This window comes from Macadamia integrifolia, chromosome 10 (assembly GCF_013358625.1).
Source record: "Macadamia integrifolia cultivar HAES 741 chromosome 10, SCU_Mint_v3, whole genome shotgun sequence".
Lineage (NCBI taxonomy): Eukaryota > Viridiplantae > Streptophyta > Magnoliopsida > Proteales > Proteaceae > Macadamia > Macadamia integrifolia.
Genome location: NC_056566.1, coordinates 6,093,449 through 6,112,380, shown reverse-complemented (window position 1 = coordinate 6,112,380; position 18,932 = coordinate 6,093,449). Strand labels below are relative to the sequence as shown.

At 38.0% G+C, this 18,932-nt stretch overlaps 1 protein-coding gene and 1 pseudogene across 1 annotated transcript; both read right to left on the bottom strand.

The window, feature by feature from the left end:
* Positions 1 to 1,797: 1,797 nt before the first annotated feature.
* Positions 1,798 to 3,575, bottom strand: LOC122091594 (aquaporin-5-like). The gene is made up of 3 exons (XM_042661610.1): positions 3,493 to 3,575; positions 3,277 to 3,391; positions 1,798 to 2,778 (listed from the first exon to the last, which is right to left on the bottom strand). Exons 1-3 carry the CDS (start codon positions 3,573 to 3,575, stop codon positions 1,948 to 1,950), a joined length of 1,029 nt encoding a protein of 342 aa, XP_042517544.1. The 3' UTR covers positions 1,798 to 1,947.
* Positions 3,576 to 6,530: 2,955 nt separating this feature from the next.
* On the bottom strand, positions 6,531 to 13,860 carry LOC122091591 (annotated as a pseudogene).
* Positions 13,861 to 18,932: the final 5,072 nt, after the last annotated feature.

Below are 18,932 nucleotides of genomic sequence, written 5' to 3'. Positions count from 1 at the left end.
AAAAAAAAAAAAAAACCATTTTATTGGTGCATATGCCCATCATGTGTACAAGTACTTAGACATTACTGTGTATTCTCTTAACTTTAAGAGCAAACAAAGTATATAGATTAAAAAATAAATAAAAGGGTACTTGATTGAAATAAACTCTGAAATTTGATATGTGATTAATTTAGATCATGTTCATTCTATCCAATAGTCAGAATTAATGGATATCGGCTGTCCATGTGACGGTATAAATGTCTTGTAACATTTGAAAAAATAAAAAATATTTATGGTAATAATAATTCACCTTCTTTTATATATTTTTATAAGTTTCTAGATGAAATTATTAGATAGTATACTTCTTATTTGTTAATAAATAAATTATCAAATTCAGAATCGCTATCACCATCAGATAAATCTGTAACTCCATGAGAACTTTTTGAGCTTTTTTATGTTTTATTTTTCATTATCATAATAAAAAATAGTAATGATCTCTCAACATTCTTAGGGTAAGATTGGTTCTTGTCCTTCAGACCTCACACATACAAGAGCCTCGTGCATCGGATATACCATTTATTATGTTTATTTCAAGAAATATCAAATTAATTAGATTGACGATGATGGTGTTGACATATTAAAATTGGGATGCCCTACGTATTTCAACCAATATGCTATCATAATATTTCTAGTTAACAGCATATCTCAAGAGGTGAATCACACAGATTAGTTAGCTAAGACGACAATAAGAACAGAGAGCACTAGCTGGTTCATTTGTTGAAAATTGTGGCCATTTCAAATAAATGATGGTTCTCCTTCACCACAGTCCCTTGATTGAGGCGTTCAGATGGTCATGAGAAGGCATTAAGGGTCAACATAAAGTATTATCGATCTTGATTCTTGAAGAATAGAAGGGTAGATATTAATGACCTTAAGATGGTGTAATTTCCTGCACCCACGTACGGTGTAGAAAACTACATCCTAAATTTTTTTTTTCCTAGACTATTTACCGAACATGCTTCATGGGATTTTCACTGCCATGGCTACCTGAGAGGCTGAGAGCAGGGGTTGCCTTAGTGCTACCTAGTTCATTTGTTAATTTTAAAGAGATGATATTTCATCTTTGGAACCACACTAAAATTTAGTGAGCCCGATTTGTTTATAATAAATTCATGCAATTCTCTTTTGAGTCGCCCATTATTCATGTTTGATCTTTATTTTTTATTGAATATGACCAGTAAAACATACAAATTGTAGTAAGATTCTTTGCTTTTCCCAATTTCATTGGTCCAAAGGCTTACTGTGTTGTTGTGTGTTAACAAACTTTTCCAGTTCAAGTTTTTCCACAATTAATCTATTACACATGTTAGGTGTGATAGTGTGTAAAAATAAAATAAAATAAAATAAAAAATAAAAAAAGCCAATCCTATGTCCTATTCTCGGTTCTTGCATCATGGAGGGCAAAATGGTATTACACATGATAATGAAAAGTTTAACATTGCATATAATACGTCAGATTGCTTAATTGTACTTTTTATTATTTGATCCATGTCAGATGGTTGTAATTGTAAGAAAATATTTCAATTAATTTGATCATTAGATACTTCAACTATCACGTAAACAAATGATAGGAAAAATGACGTTCTTTGTGCTAGCTCCAGAATGAAAGGCACAAATGGACATCAAAAGATGATGATTTTTTTAAATTTCATAAGGGGTGGGGGCATCATTTAGTCACTCTCTATTTATAGTCGCATGATCAGGGACCGTTCATTGCCTAACAAATGATAAAATCATATATATATATATATATATATGTTTAAGAATGCTAGTTGATGCAGAACTGGTAAACTGGCCTCTAGTGCTTATTTTATACATTATTGGACTATTAGCTACATAGAAATTCATTAAGATTTTATGAATTTCTCTTATTTAAATAATACAACTCACACCGAAGCGTGAGGAAGGTCAAGCTGGAGGCTTTGGCGTGCCTAACGCTCTACCGCGACTTGCTTGTGATAAGGTGGTGAAGATATCGTAACGGAACTCTCGCGCTTGGAAATGCTGACGTGGTATGACCTTCGTGTACATATAAAACGCCACGCAAGCTATAAATGGGCCCACCCAGAAGACCCAGTGTCTGTCCCACAGGAGTCCTCCTCTGACAATAGCCGGTCCAAGACACCGTGCAGGGTTCATCCCTACACCAGCGTACCCCTTATTCTTCGTCAGCGTCACCGACACAAATACCAACACCCCTACAACGATGCCAATGCCTGAAAACAAACTGACAGGCCCACGGGCCTGGGCCTGGGCTTGTCGATGATCAAATGCAACCCATACGCAAGAGAAAAGTAACACGAACGTGCATATGATCTCAAGCCAAAGCGCTGGGGCAGTCTCAATGGTTGCAGTGGTGGGCCCATTTGGGCCCATTGTGCTGACGGAGAGGGTGCAGCCGGCAAGGGAGAAGGCATTCTGGATTTTGTTGTTGACCACAGCCGTCAGTGCCAGGGCGCCGAGCACGGCACCGATGCATTGGGCTGAAATGTAAATGGCAGCTCGAGACATAGAGATGAGGCCCACGAGGGCGGCGGAGAAGGAGATGATAGGGTTGAGGTGGCCGCCGGAGACTGAGGAGGTGGCAAGGATCAGGATTGTGACGATAAGGGCTATGAAGACTGGCTCTACGATGTTTGGTGTTGCTGTGTTGCTCTCGTAGGAGGAGATATAGATTGTGTCCAGTGCAAAAACCAAGGTGGCTGTGCCCAGTAGTTCTCCTATAGATGCTCGCCACGTCTGAAATTATAAGAATTAATCATAGTAACCATAAGAAAGATAGGAAAAAATAATCTCCACCATCGATGACCCTTTAATCATTCATTCAATGGTTGAGAGGAATTAGACACAGATCCCCAGGTGTTGACAGTTGTTAGAATGAACAATCATTCCAAAGGATTTAGACACCCAAATAAATAGAGAGGAGCAAGATCCAACAAATATAATAATTTCAGTTGGGAGGATTATGGGATGTGTGCCCATGTGTTGGGATGCATATCTACGTCCTCTCAGACGTTAGATGCACGCTATACTGATATGTAGTGATATTATTTCACCGGTGCCATATCAACACGATATCTATATCAGGATCGGAGGCTAACGATAAGGGCACCTCAGGGTAACCTGATACCAATACCTCAAATTATGGCAACAATATCTCACAAGAAAAAAGAAAAAAAAAAGAAAAAAAAAAAAAAAAAAATGGGAAACTTCTTCACTTAAACTGCTTGCACCTACCTCCAACGAAGACAATTCTTCCAATCCAAGCCTTTCACTCAAACTGGTAGGCTCTTGCGTCTTCCCATGAACTCCGATATTATCGTCTTCGAAGCTGTAAAGACCCAAAGAATTTCTTTTAAAAAATCCGAAGACAAAGAAAATTAAGATGGGAAACACACAAAGCCCAGGCCATGCTTAGGATACTAGTGGTAAGCCAGTTAAGTATGTACTTGCCTTGGTGTAGAAGAGAAAGGTTGAATTTGGACTTTGTGGTAGAGACTCTCTTCATCATTCGCAAACACTGGATTTGTTGCCATCCCTAGCTCTAATGGATGATCAGTGCGTTACCTGCAGTAATGAAAAAGAAAGTTTACATAAAAGAATGTAAGATAATTACCTAATTCATACTTCCAAACCTTGCCTTCAATCTAGCTTTGATTGCTTCTCTCTTGTTTGGAATCTTTGATGACATTTTATAGGACTTTTTTTTTGCGTTTAGCCATGAATCCTTACATAGAGTTGTAACTATCACTTTCATTGCTTCTCTCTTGTTTGGAATCTTTCGCGAGGTTTTACCCCTACTCTTAATTTTATGAGAGATTTTTTTTTGTAGCTATACATGATTTACGTTGATTGTAACTATCTAGTGGACCAAATAAGCCAAAAGATAATTATATAATTTGGTAGTACAAATATTAATTTTAGGTCGATATGATTATAGTCTCCAAAAGAGCAAAACTATTATCTTATTGGATAGTTAACCGTGTAACAAAGGAAAGTGATGTTTTCCGAAAATCATAACATAAATTTGAGTTATCTATTTTTTTTTTTTTAATTAATATACTTTGTTTGCTCTTAAAGTTAAGAGAATACACAGTAATGTCTAAGTACTTGCACACATGCTTGGCATATACATCAATAAAAAGACACTTAATTGAAATAGACTTTGAAATTTGATATGTGATTAATCTAGATCATGTCCTATCTATCCAATGGTCAGAATTAATGGACATCGGTTGTCCATGTGACGGTATAAATGTCTTGCGACATCTGAAAAAAGAGCAAATATTTATGGTAATAATAATTCACCTTATTTTATATATTTTTATAAGCTTCTCAATGAAATTATTAGATGGTGTACTTCTTATTTGTTAATAAATAAATTATCATAATAAAAAATAGTAACAACCTCTCGACGTTCTCAGGGTAAGATTGTGTAGTTCTCGTCTTTCAGACCTCGCACATACAGGAGCCTTGTGCACCGATTACGCCATTTTATTATGTTCATTTTGAGAAATATCAAATTAATTAGGTTGACGACGATGGTCCTAACATATTAGAATCGGGATGCCCTACTGATTTCAACCAATATACTATCATAATATTCCTAGTTAACAGCATATCTCAAGAGGTGAATCACACAGATCAGTTAGCTCAGATGACAATAAGAACAGAGAGCACTAGCTGGTTCATTTGTTGAAAATTGTGGCCATTTCAAATAAGTGATGATTTTCCTTCAGCCATAGTCCCTTGATTGAGGCGTTGAGATGGTCATGAGAAGGTATTGAGGGACAATATAAGGTATTATCGATCTTGAACAATAGAAGGGTAGATACTAATGACCTTAAGAAGGTGTAATTTCCTGCACCCACGTACGGTGTTGGAAAACTACTTCTTAAAGCTATTTTCCTAGACCATCTACCTAACATGCCTCATCGGATTTTCACTGCTATGGCTACCTGAGAGTAGGGATTGCCTTAGTGCTACCTAGCTCATTTGTTAATTTTAACGAGATAATATTTCATCTTTGGAACCACTAAAATATTATTGAGTCCGATTCGTTTACAATAAATTCATGCAATCCTCTTTTGAGTCACCCATCGTTCATGTTTGATCTTCATAGTTCAGTGAATGTTACCCGTAAAACTTACATATTGTAGCAAGATTCTTTTCTCTTCCCAATTCCACTGGTCCAAAGACTTAGTGTGTCGTTGTGTGTTAATAGACTTTTCCGGTTCAAGTTTTTTCATGACTGATCTATTACACACGTTGGGTGTGAGATCATGTAATTGAGGTTTATCGTTGGGCCTGAACAGTAAACCTGAACAACTTCGATGGGTTCCTTGAAAAAAAATGAAAAAAGAAGCCAATCCTATGTCCTATTCTCCGTTCTTCCATCATGTAGGGCAGAAATGGTATGACACATGATAATGAAAAGTTAACATTGCATACAGTAGAGGTGAAACAGGGCCGGGTTGGGCCAGGTGTCTTAAAGCCCTAACCCAACCCTAGGTCCTCAAAATTCAACCCAAGTCCAACCCAACCTTGTCGAGTTCATGTTCAGGCCCAACCCTGCTGGGTTCATACCAACCCAACCCAGCTCTAATTGACCCTATTAGGGCCTGGTTGGGTCTGGCTGGCTGGGTTGGATTGGGTTGACTTTGGCTTCTACAATAGTTGGATTAATCTTGATTGATATGTTTTTACCATTCATATCTCATATATTAAAAAATTATAGAAAAATAAATACCGATTGGAGCTCTAATTTCTAGTATAGAATGTAAGGTTAAATTTCGGGTCGGGTTGAGTCAGGTTGGGCTAGATTGAGGCCTCAACCCTAAACCGACCCAACCCTGATCCAATGTTGGGGTTTTTCAACCCTAACCCACCCTCAATGTCAAAAAACTTGGCCTAAGCCTTGTTCGGGCTCTGGGCGAATTCAGATTGTCAAGGCCAAACTTTCACCCCTAACATACAGTATGTCAGAATGCTGAATTGTACCTTTTCTTATTTGATCAATATTAGATGGTTATAATCTTAAGAAAATATCTCAATTAATTTAATCATTAGATAATTCAACTATCACATAAATAGATGATAGGGAAAAGAACGTTCTTTGATCACATGGCCTCTGTGCTTGTTTGGGGATGAGATGCACAAATCAACATTAAAAGAGGATGATTTTTTTAGATTTCCTAGGGGTTGGGGTATCATTTAGTTACTCTCTATTTATAGCGGCGAAGGCGGCATGTCCGGGACCGTTCATTGCCCAGTAAATGATAAAATCCCATGTGTTTTGTTGTTTTATTTTTTTAAAAAATAAAAAGCTAATTGATACTGAGCTGGTAAACTGGCTTCTAGTGCTTCTTTTATGCATTATTAAACTATTAAATACATAGAAATTCATTGAGATTTAATGAATTTTTCTTATTTTATTTAATACAACTCACACCGAAGCGGGAGGAAGGTCAAGCTGGAGTCTTTGGCGTGCCTCACGCTTTGCTGCGAGTTGCTTGTGATAAGGTGGTGAAGATATCGTAACGGAACTCTCGCGCCTGGAAATGCTGACGTGGTATGACCTTCGTGTAAATATAAAACGCCACGCAAGCTATAAATGGGCCCACCCAGAAGACCCAGTGTCTGTCCCACAGGAGTCCTCTAACAATCGCCGGTCCAAGACACCGTGCAGGGTTCATTCCTACACCAGCGTACCCCTTGTTCTTCGTCAGCGTCACCGACACAAATACCAACACCCCTACAACAATGCCAATGCCTGAAAATAAAGTGACAGGGCTATGGACCTGGGCTTGGCGATGATCAAATGCAACCCATAAGCAAGAGAAAAGTAACACGAACGTGCATATTATCTCGAAGCCAATGCGCTGGGGCCGTCTCAATGCTTACAGTGGTGGGCCCATTTGGGTCCATTTTGCTGACGGAGAGGGTGCAGCCGGCAAGGGAGAAGGCATTCTGGATTTCGCTGTTGACCACAGCCGTCAGTGCCAGGGCGCCGAGCACGGCACCGATGCATTGGGCTGAAATGTAAATGGCAGCTCGAGACATTGAGATGAGGCCGACGAGGGCGGCGGAGAAGGAGATGATAGGGTTGAGGTGGACGCCGGAGACTGGAGAGGTGGCGAGGATCAGAATTGTGACGATTAGGGCTATGAAGACTGGCTCTACAATGTTTAGTGTTGCTCTCGTAGGAGGAGATGTAGATTGTGTCCAGTGCAAAAACCAAGGTGGCCGTGCCCAGTAGTTCTCCTATAGAAGCGCGCCACGTCTGAAACGATAAGAATTCAGTAAGGTACTGAGAGTGAAGATAAAAAATTGCAATAATCTCTGGAGTCAGATCCTCTCCCCAGCCTCTGGGCTCCCAGCGCGTAGACCTAGGGTTGAGAGTTAGATCCTCTTCAGCCGGGATACGATTCCGCTCCAGTGCCCTAGTGCGAGTCCAATGGTTGACAACATTCTGACGTGCATCATGTACTAGACACACTTGAGAGGATCTGTTTCTACCTTTGGGACACCTAGTGGTGTCTAACTAAAGAAAAGACGTAGGGTGCACATATATGTGTTGGGATGTGTGTCTGGGTCTTCTAGTCGTCAGATATTGCGCTGAATGTCCTAAGTGACAGAAGAGGATTTGAATCCTTAGGGATATACATTCGGTATGCTTACGTAAATCCTCTCAACCATCCGATGTACGGTGGGCCTCCAACACACTATCAATAGAAAAAAATAAAGATGTAATATTCATGGTTCAAAGTATGATATCATATTGGGTATCAGTCACCTTCAAAAGCTATACGATACTGATACATATTGGTATAAATTGGTCCATATTGGACAAATTTACCCATATTTTAACGAAAAATAAGGACATAGAATGAGTTTTGACTGTTTACCCCTGGTCCATTTCGTTTCAATAATACCAGATCGGCACAGTATCTATATCAGGATCGGAGATTAACAATACCATCAATACCTCAAACCATGGCAATACTATCTCCCAAAAAAAAAAGGGAAACTTCTTCACTTAAACTGCTTGCACCTACCTCCAACGAAGACAATTGTTCCAATCCCAACATTTCACTCAAACTGGTAGGCTCTTGCGTCTTCCCATCGACTCCGATCTTATGGTCGCGAAGCTGAAAAGACCCATAAAGAGTTTCTTTCAAAAAATCCAAAAAAAAAAAAAAAAAAGGGTTGAAGAAAAGATCCTTGGCTATGGAAAGCACACAAAGCACAAGCCATGCTTAGGATACTAATGGTAAGCCAGTTCAGTACGTACTTGCCTTGGTGTAGAAGAGAAAGGTTGGATTTGGACTTTGTGGTAGAGACTCTCTTCATCATTCGCAAACAGCGCATTTGTTGCCTATCAATGAAGCACTAGGTCTAGCTTTCTTGAGTTCAGTGTGGGACTTGGGAGCAGAAACTGATTGGCTGAGGAATACAGGTAAGATAACTTGTTTGAAAGCAAGGATTCTGCATGGAAGACTCTGATCTCACTCTTCAATAAGGGTCCAAAATGTTCCTTTCTTTGTAAGAAGTGGAAAAAAACAGTGTAGACAATAAATTATGAGAAGAAATATCTACATGCAGTCATTTTATATTGACATCTTGCAGGGCAAAAAGTCAACTGTTAATAGTAGAACAATATATTTAACAGGGAGAGAGAAAGTGTCCACATATCTAATGATCAGGAGAGAGAAACATTTTTGTTGCTACTCGGGTTCCGCAAAGCAAGTCTAGCGAAAGAAATAGGATAAATCACTTATTGGTTCACAAATTTTTTTAGGTTTTCATATATTTTAAAATAATTTTTGAAATTTTATGTTTAACTATGAACATAATTTGTAGTTACTTAACTGCAAATCGGGCAACGATTAAATTTTGTATGTATACTTTATTTTTCCCAAATGATGGGCTAATGTTCTTTGTGTTGGTGGGGTTATAGAATTGCACCAATCAGGGACATTGATCGAATTTTTTAACAGGAGCTGCGAGAAGAGAAAGTATAGTAGGAGAGAGAAAAAGAAGGAGAGTGTTGGCGTAGCCTACATTATTAGCTCAAAAACATTTTCTTCATTTCTATTTTGAGCAGGGAGGCTACTATTGTAACTGACTTTCCCTTGGATGATTGAATGCATAAGTCTTTTTCTACCAAAGAAAAATGTATGGATACTCAAAGTTGAACCTTCATATAAACTTGAATCTCCAAGACTCAGATTGCTGGACTTCGTAGAGTTTGAATCGTCTCTCATGGGAGTCTGACTTGTAAGAGAGTTGATCTGTGTAAGGGTTAAAGATCTTAACTCGATGCTTTTTTGCATAGAATTTGAAAGCATTCTGGTAGCAAAATCCAAAGTGAAACAAAATCCACACACACCTCTTGTGACAAAAGTTTGATACATAAAAAATAAAAATAAAAGAAAAAACATAAGTCTGAGTCAAATCACAGACTGCCTTTGTTTCTAGGAAGAATTTGCATCGGCAGTTGATGGAATTTCAAGCCAATGTGGGTACATGAAATCACTTTCAATATGCAATTCTTGTTGGGGATTCTTAATCCAATTGATGATCAATCTAAGTATTATAATCTGACACTATAATATTAAAACGACAGCCTAAGATTCTTGCAGATTTTAAAAACTGATCAGGAATCATGAAGACTCATCTAAATATAAGAAATTATTAGATCAAGTCTAAATCAGTTTGAGTTTTCATTGATTTGGTATTTTTGCTTGAGTCATATGAAACGCACTGAGTTTTTTTTTAGGCTGTATACTATTTGTAGACCATAACTTCGGTCTATAAAAAGCAAAACCTTAGAATTTTTGTTATTTGTCTTTAATATTAACCATTTTTTTTTTTCTTCTCAACAGTGATAGCAACCATAACCTCATGAGTCCCTCTCACTTAAAGCAAGAGAGGAAGGACGGTAATAATAAAGAGGGGGGGGTGGTTGAAGGGAAGAAGAGCCCAAAAGACAGAATCATAAGGTTTTAGAAAAGGGTGAGTCAAGTAGAAAAATCTTGATTTTACAAGGGGATAACTACCTATTTTGAGTGATTGAATTACCACTAAAGGAGTAGAATGCTGATTCCAAGATTTCGCTGGTTGAACATATATATATATATATATATATATTTTTTTTTTTTTGGGGGTGGGGGGGGGGTTGCGGGGGAGTGTGGGGGTTTGGTGGGGGTTAAGATCATCAAATCAAATTGCAATTTACAAAAAGTAAGTCTCCAGACCATGGTTTCAGAAATTGGATCAAAATGAACAGAACTGGTCGAGCCTAATTTCAATTAATGGTGAATCTTACAATTAATAATCAGCCATTTCTGGTGTAAAATAATGGACAATGAACGCCCAATCGGGACCAATCGGTAATTTGACCTTTCATATAATGATTTGCCAATTTAAGTGTATTTAGCCCAACTATAGTTATTTTATGGCCTAATTACTCAATTAGCCCGTTTAAAAGCTAGATCATAGTTAGATCACCTTCAGTACTGCTATTATGAACTATTAATCAACTGACCAAATTGTAATACGCCAATTCCCTAGCCGATGAAAGCTGATTGCCTAAACGGGCAAAAATAGTGTGCAGCCCTAAATTGGTTGGGACTGATTGAGTATGAAATTGACCAAATCAAATCGGTTGACAACCTTGGACATATGAACATGCAAAAGTGCACAAAGCTAAACAACCATTCTCGTTTATGTATGTTAAATGTAAACCATTAAATGACACATAGTACTCTAGATTGAAGCAACCCAATTTCATAGCCCCACCAAGGAAAGGGAAGAGAAACTAGCAAAAAAAAAAAAAAAAAACAAAAACAAAACAAAACAAAACTTTTGTGATCATGATTGTATAACATTCTTGAAACTCCTATATTTTTTATTATACTCTTACGAATATAATCTTTATTTAATTTTTTAAATCCAAGAGATTTGATTGTAAAGTAAAGTGAAATTTAATATTAAGATTTGGAATGATTTGGAGTAAATTATACAATCATGTTAACTTATGATTAAAATTATTTTTATTTTTAATTTAATTCTATTTATTTTCTCTTTATTTCTTAATACCATGTAAAGATAAGATTTGGATGTAATCCGATTGACATTTTCACTAATAGTAAATGGAATATAAATACAATGCAATGGAGCAATTATCTTCGTAAGATACAATACAATGGACCAATTATCTCCATAAGATTTGAAAAGTAATTTGAAAAGTAACCAAAATTGTTTCTTAAGGTTCTTAATATATTTCCTATCTTATTTTCAATGCCACAGATCGAACTTGGAAGGAGATGTAATTGCAGAGGCCATAAAAGGAGAAAACTCAAAGTAGTAAAGACCACCATGTTTTTTACCCATCGCAAAAATCGTCTCCATTTGTTGTTATCAGCTTAACAATCGATCTTTCTTCATATTACTTTATCCTCTCTAATGCCAACTCATTCAGTGTAGACAGTTAAAATCTCTTACAATCATATGGAGCCAAATGAAGTATGAATGTGACACGTCCAATAATGAAAACCCTTCAAGTTTTTGTTTCTCGACACCATACTCTAGGGTAAGGGTGTCAATCGGTCGGGCTGGTCCGATTTTGGTCGGGCTTAATCGGGCTTGAAGACTTTCAAAGGCTACACCGTGTCCGCCCATTTAACTAATTGGGCTTAGTTATTGAGGGCATGGTACACTTTATATTCGGTCGGTCGGCCTCGGGCTATAATCGGACTTTAGTTGGGCCTTAACCGGGTTACGGATATGTTTAATGTTAAACGGGCTTTAACCGGTTTTTAAACGGGCCCTCTTTAAAATGTGGTTTTATATTCCGGCCCACTTATGCAAGCCCAAAAAAATGACAATAAATCAATAAATGATACCAAATATAACCATTATTTAAAATGTGAACATGTCTTCAATTTTTAGTTTTTATTCTTTAATTTGGGGGGGTAAAATAGGTATTCTACAATCATTAAAGGGTCGGGCCAAGTCGATGCACAATAGGCCTGTCTCAGTCAGGCGTTATTCGGTCGGTCTCGGTCGGACGCCCGACGGTCCAAATAGCAAAACCGAGACCGACCATTTATAAACGGGCCGGGCTCAAGCCCGACATGTTTAATAAATGGTCCAGGCCAGGCCGGTCTATAAATGGTTGGTCCCAATCGATTTAGTCGGGTCGGACCACGAATTGACACCCCTACTCTAGGGGTCTCACTTGCGCTATGCCTGGTTGGAAGAGAAATTTAAAGAAAATTTTCTATTCATTACCCCACGATGTGTACAGGCCCAGACTTCCATTTTTTTTGTAATCTTCCATCTTCATTCAATGGTGGCAGAAGGATGGCTATAGGCGAACTTAACTTGTCAGAGTTATTTGTACAGGCCCAGACTGGAAGTAGCCCAATTTAACATGTCAGGGACGTTGAACAAGCCCAAACTCGAATTGGCTTTGCATTTCATTTTAATGGGCCCTTGCCTAGTTGACGGGACCACGTTAAAAACCCCATTACCATGTAGAGCTTTTATTTTTTAATGATGGTTATCCAGGCATTCAGTATTGCTAGTTTCGTAAGTTTATATTGTTCCTACAATCGCATGGATCAAATCATAATTCTATTCAATTTTCACTGAAAACAGTGAAGAATAATAAACACACTTGTTTGAGTGACTCCAAAGAGATAAAGGGTCAGACCTAGAACCACACGCTTACTAAGGTGAAGTTCTGTTGCCAACTCGATTACCCCCTTGGGGTTAACCAGCCTGTATTTGAAACTTTTATCTGTTTGAAATTTCTGAAACATCATATTATTTGATTTTTATGTCAAAATTCCATGATTCTTGGAATGTTAATTTTTAAATACATTACCATGGATTGGAAGTTGGCCAAATCGCACCCTCTTTGATAGGGAACCAACAATATTATTTAGTTTCCTTATAATAAACTAGAAAGAACAAAATACAAAGAAAGTGATAACTATTGATTATCTTCGAGAATCACACTGTCAAATCCTTCATATATTGACTCCAGTAAAGCTTGAAAAACGAAAAGATTCAAATCAGAAGCTTCCCAGTATGATCTCACCTCCAACTTGTATGACGAAACTAGTCGTGTCCAGCGTGGAAATGCTGACTTGGAACGATCTTCGTGTAAATATAAAACGCCATAACACCTATAGCTGGGCCCAGCCAGAATACCCAATGCCTGTCCCACAAGTGTCCTCCTCTAATTAACGCTGGTCCAATACACCGCGCAGGGTTCATCCCTGCACCAGCGTACCCCTTCACCTTCGTCACTGTCGTTGTCACATACGTCATCATCCCAACCAAGATACCAATGACGCAAACCAAAAAGATTGGCCCTGTGCCCAACGATCGTTTACGATTGAATCCAATACTTCCAACGGCGAAAAGGATCACAAAGATGGACAAGATCTCAATCCATAGGCCCTGGCTTGTCCCAATCCCTATAATGGTGGGCCCATCTGAGCCCGGTGCGATGACCGAGAGGGTGCAGCCACCAAGCGAGAAGTGATCCGCGATTTCGCTACTGACCACAGCCTGAAGTGCCAGGGTGGCAAGCACGGCCCCGACGCTTTGGGCTATAGTGTAAATCACGGCTCGTGACATAGAGATCAAACCCATAAGTGCGCAAGTGAAGGAGATGGCAGGATTTAGATGGCCACCGGAGACTGGGAAGACGGAGAGGAATATAATTATGACGATGATGGCGACCAGCACGGACAGTATAAGGTTTGGTGTTGGCGGTTCGCTCTCTATGGTGCCGATAACCATCGTATTAATTGTGAAAATCAAGGCAGCACTGCCCACAAGTTCTGCAAATGATTCTCGCCACGCCTGATGTATATATATAAAATTCAGTGAAGGACTGTTAAAAGAGCAATCCACAGCAGGAGGCTCTCGCTATTGTAGGGTCTAGGAGGGATAAATATACACAACTTTACCCCTGCTTCGTAAAAGAGGCTATTTCCATGTTTTGAACATGTGACCAACATGTTACAAAAGTGCAACTTAACATGTTGCAATAGTGGATTTGGCTCCTCTTCTGAGGAGTCCATTGCTCAAGTGCAACGTGTCCAATCGAGGATCCAACGGTTTTCGATGCCTTGCTTTTCGTGCCTTTGTCAGCACCTCGTTCACTGTGCCTCTTTTCAAAGAGTTGGATCTTCGCTTGGACACATAGTGTTCGCCCAAGTAGCAATGGTCGACCTGGGCGATGGGCGCTCAAGAGAAGAGTTGAATCCTTAAATAGTGCAATTGATAAACAGTGATGCACAAAAATCCCATCTGAGGAGTCGAATTTGAGTCTCCTAATTGACGTCAAAATCGTTTGCAATGAGGTGGAGAGGTGTAGTGAGCATCCAATTGCTGTGGTGAACGGCCGGGCTCTCTCAACCGTTGGATGCTCACTGCACCTTACCACTTACTGCAGACAATTTTGACTCTTCTAGTTGTCATCTACTTTCTCTACCTACTTATTAGGGGAAAAAAAAAAGATCAGGGTCCTAAGTAGTGTGATAAAACGCATATGTAGCGTAAATTTAAGCATTGGGAGCCTTAGACACGCAGCAACAAGGCCTGGACATGCAGCCAAAAATGCTTCCAACAGTTGTATTTACGCACTACAGGGGATCAGGGTTTCATAGAAGTTTCTGCACCAACCTGCAAGGAAATGAACTCTTCTAATCCCAATCTGTTCCTCCAGGTGGTAGCACGTTTTTGCGTCTTGTCATCATCTCTACTCTTGCCATCTTCTAGGTTGGAAAGACCCATGAAGAGAATTCCTTTATAATGAAAAAACCAGAAAAAAAAAAAAAGTGAAGGAGTGATCCTTCTCTCTACTGGGAAGCACAACAAAGCCCAAGATAAGCCAAGATACTGGAGAAGATAAAAGAGAATTTATTTGAAAAATTCTCTCACTCATGAGTTGAGATTTGAGAGTCACATTAAATAGCTAGGAATTTAATACAATCAATTGGAAGATCAAAACAATCAATTACATATATAGAATATAAAATCGTAAAGCTGGAAAAAACTTAAAAAATGGAATAGCTGGATCCTTTGTGAATGGGTATTTATCACGTTTGAATTGGAATAGCTAGATCCTTCTGTGAATGGATAAAAATCATCTGCAATTCCTTATCCGTGCAATACCGTGCAATACTCCCTTTAGATGGTGACACGTAGATAAAGTAATTTGAACGGCTCAGATTAATCCTACATTGATCCAACTTCAACTCACTGATTTGGAGTTGGATCAATATAGGATTAATCTGAGTTTTTCAAATCACTTTGTCCACGTGTCACCCTTTCAAGGGGGTATTGTACAGAATTATACAAGATTAGAATTGTAGAAAATTTTTATCCTGAATGAATAGGTTCTTCCCTTCTTGAGGATAAAGATTCTTGACAAGGTGAATTGGTTTTTTTCCTTTTTGAGGATAAAGATCCTTTGATCCAATATTGAATGAATGGATTATTTCCTTATTGAGGATAAAAATAGTGATCTTGGGGCTGATGACCAGTATCATACACCAGATTGGAAGGGCTTCACTTGAGGAACTCCCATCTTTTGTTGGCCCAGCTTAATATATTAGAGACGTTGTACAGGCCCAAATTTGAATTGGCTCAGCATTCCATTTTGATGGATGAAATTTAGCTGCAACCCCGTGGCAGCCAAAGAAATAGAATCTAAAAGGGTATTTTGAAAAATACTATAACTTAGGAAGGTATTTGTGAATCCTAAGGGGAAGTGAATTATTCTATTTCTTTGGCTGCCAACAGGGGATTGCAATTACTTGGTTGCAACCTGGGTAGCAATCAAGTTTTTCCCATTTTGATGGACTGTGCTAGTTGATGGGACCTCGCTAGAAACTACATTCTAATGTAGAGCTCAGTGTTTATAGAATTTTTTTTTTGGATGGTAGGGAGGGGAAGATAACAACCAAGAGTTGAGCAAATATATAAGCTTGGACTTGGCCCGCATATTCACGTATCCATGTGTGAACTTCATTTTTGTTCAATCTTTTCGTCTTCTTAATTTGAAAAGACTCTACAATTGTTTTTATTTAATTTCGGTTCATCAAATATTTTTCCCAACAAAATGGAGCAGCTAGCTACAAAAAAATGAAGAGAAGTGAAATTGATAAAAAAAAAAAAAAGTTTAAACCTGGATCGCATTTTACCTGAAAGGTCCACCTCAGGACAGCAGAATTGGAGAGGATCACCATCTGGCATTCCAATGGTTGTAGACTTGTAGTTAAAGTGCTAAACACTAGCAGTATTAGCTTACTTTAAATAAAAGAGGATCTTGGAGGGTTAATCTTGACCTTCGTTATTCACACCTTGCGTCTAATGGTGGGGATTTAGTTACCTTAACTACTGAGGGAGTCTCAAATCAAAATAGACACCTCTCCACCGTCACCCATGGTTTTAAGTATTGGTATTGTATCAGTCATATCGGTTATATCATATCGATATCGATTGAGACTAATACTCAATATCTGATCAATTTGAATCAATTACCCGTATCGTCTTAGGGGTAAAGCAGTACAAAAATTTACTTTTTTTTTTTCAAAAAACAAGGGCAAAAGTGACTGATATGAATTAATTCGATTTAATCCAGATTGATATTGTATCAGTATTGGTCTGATGACACTGGTAACGATACCGATAACTAGATCCTTGCCCCCACCCCATTCCAAGGGATTTTTAGTGATAGAGACAAAAAGGAACCATGTGGAAAACACTTGGCTTTCATTAGTCTTCCCCATAAAGAAGATGAAAGATTGAAAAACTGCCATGTTCTCTTCGGCAGAAGAGCTTGAATCCTTTGAGCAGAAATTGTAAATTTAGACCCTCAGATTTCTTGGAACAACAGATTTTATTCCAGCTGATAGTGAGTATCATTTTTCTTTCTCTATCAAACCAAAAGAATCCACTGCAAGTTCAATAAAGAGAATTCAGCACTGATGCAGGTAGTTTGAAACATAACATATAATGTAATGGGAGGGCCAATAGGGTAGATTGGATCAGAATTTGCTTTCCAGCTGAACTTAAGAATTTTGATTTCTAGTGAGAGAGACGAGAGTTGAGCCGTTGAAATAAATCCTGGCATTGAGTTTTATTTATTCGGCTATCCGAAAATGGAATACCAAGGTTAGTGTCAATGGCCGTAGTGGAATGAATATGAAATCGCTCAAATATAAGTCTTTTTAATCCCGCAAAGACACTTGGGCTAAACTGAGCTCTAGTTTTGTTAAGGTTCAGAGCTTGACCTGAAAAACAAGAACAATACTCATTCAAAATAGGTTAAAAGATTCTGATTTCTTGACATGTAACACGACCAACAAAATGAGGTGTCTCCAGTCTACACGCTCAGTGATGAAAACCCTTTCAGGTTTTGTTTTCTCAATGACCCCAACTTAACATATTAGAGATGCTACACGAGCCCAAACTTGACAAGGCCATGTTCTCAAATGCCGGGGCTGCCTGTCCATTTTGATGTGCCTTTCTAATTTACGGGGCTTATTATTTTGGTAGAAAACAACTCTGATGTAGAGTTTGGTTGTTACATTATGGTGATCTGACTTGTAAATTGTAATGCCACTTTATCTATGAGTTCATTTGTTCATAAGTACGAATGTTAATTTGTAACCTTACTTTTTATTAGGGGAAAAGAACAGTTTGCGGTCACACAAACCCTGCACCAATGAGGTCGCCAATCAAGAGGTTCACATGGGCATAAAGAGGGTAACGGACTAAGGACCATTCTTTTTCTCCTTTATTTTACTTGAATATTTAAACCATCCATGCTTTCTTTGTGTTTTTCATTCCTACGCATCTTCTACATCTTTTTTGCGAGAGTCTAATATCCATAACCCATTTCCCTTATTGCTATTATCTCATCCAATTGTAGAGCTTCGTCTTAGATGAAATCAAGCTCGGAGCTTTAAATTTATAGTCTATACGACCAATGGAAATGACACCAATGCCTTTGGCCATGCTTTCTTCACAATTTTTGCAATAGTAGCCTCTATTGGAGAAAGACAGAGAAACATAATGGCTCTAATATGTAAATAAAGTTGCTTTAGTATCTGATCATTTGCCAATTAAGAAAGGGATTTTTTTTATTGACACCCCTTAAGGTGTCATTAGATTTGTAATTATACTTTTTTACCCCTTGTTTTATTCCTCAAAATGATTTAACGCAGTATATATATATATATATATCTATATATATAGGGATTTTCTCAAAATACAATTCCTATGTCTAAATGACAAAATTACATTCCTTCTTAAAAAGAATTGCATTAAATGATTTTGGGAATAAACAAGGGGAAATTAAATAAGGTGTTAAGTTTTTTTTTTTTTGGTGGAATAAGGTGTTAAGTTTTAAACACACCTAGAGAGGTGTCATTATCATTTAGACACTCCTTCTAATAAAAGAAAGGCACCATCAGGAAGAAGTTTCAATTGAACAAAAAACAGAAGAAGATTTAGTCAAACTCCATCTCATATTCACAATCCTTATCTATTTGGGAGGTTCATCATCTTAAAAAGAGTTTATGTAATGTGTGGCCAAGGACAAAGAAAAGAGAATGAAAAAAAAATTCTGTTATAAAAAATTTGGTCACAAACATATTTATCCTTTATATATCAAGGATTTGTCTACCTAGAAAGAAATACTTAAAAATTCATGACATTTTATGAACTTTAATAAAATATGCTTCCTAGCATGTCACAGATTTTTGGTGACATCTAAATTATATATGAGAGCTCCTTGAGAGAGGGCGCAGGGGAATACTGCCGGACAGCGATCTTCTGTTTTTTACAAATGGCATGCC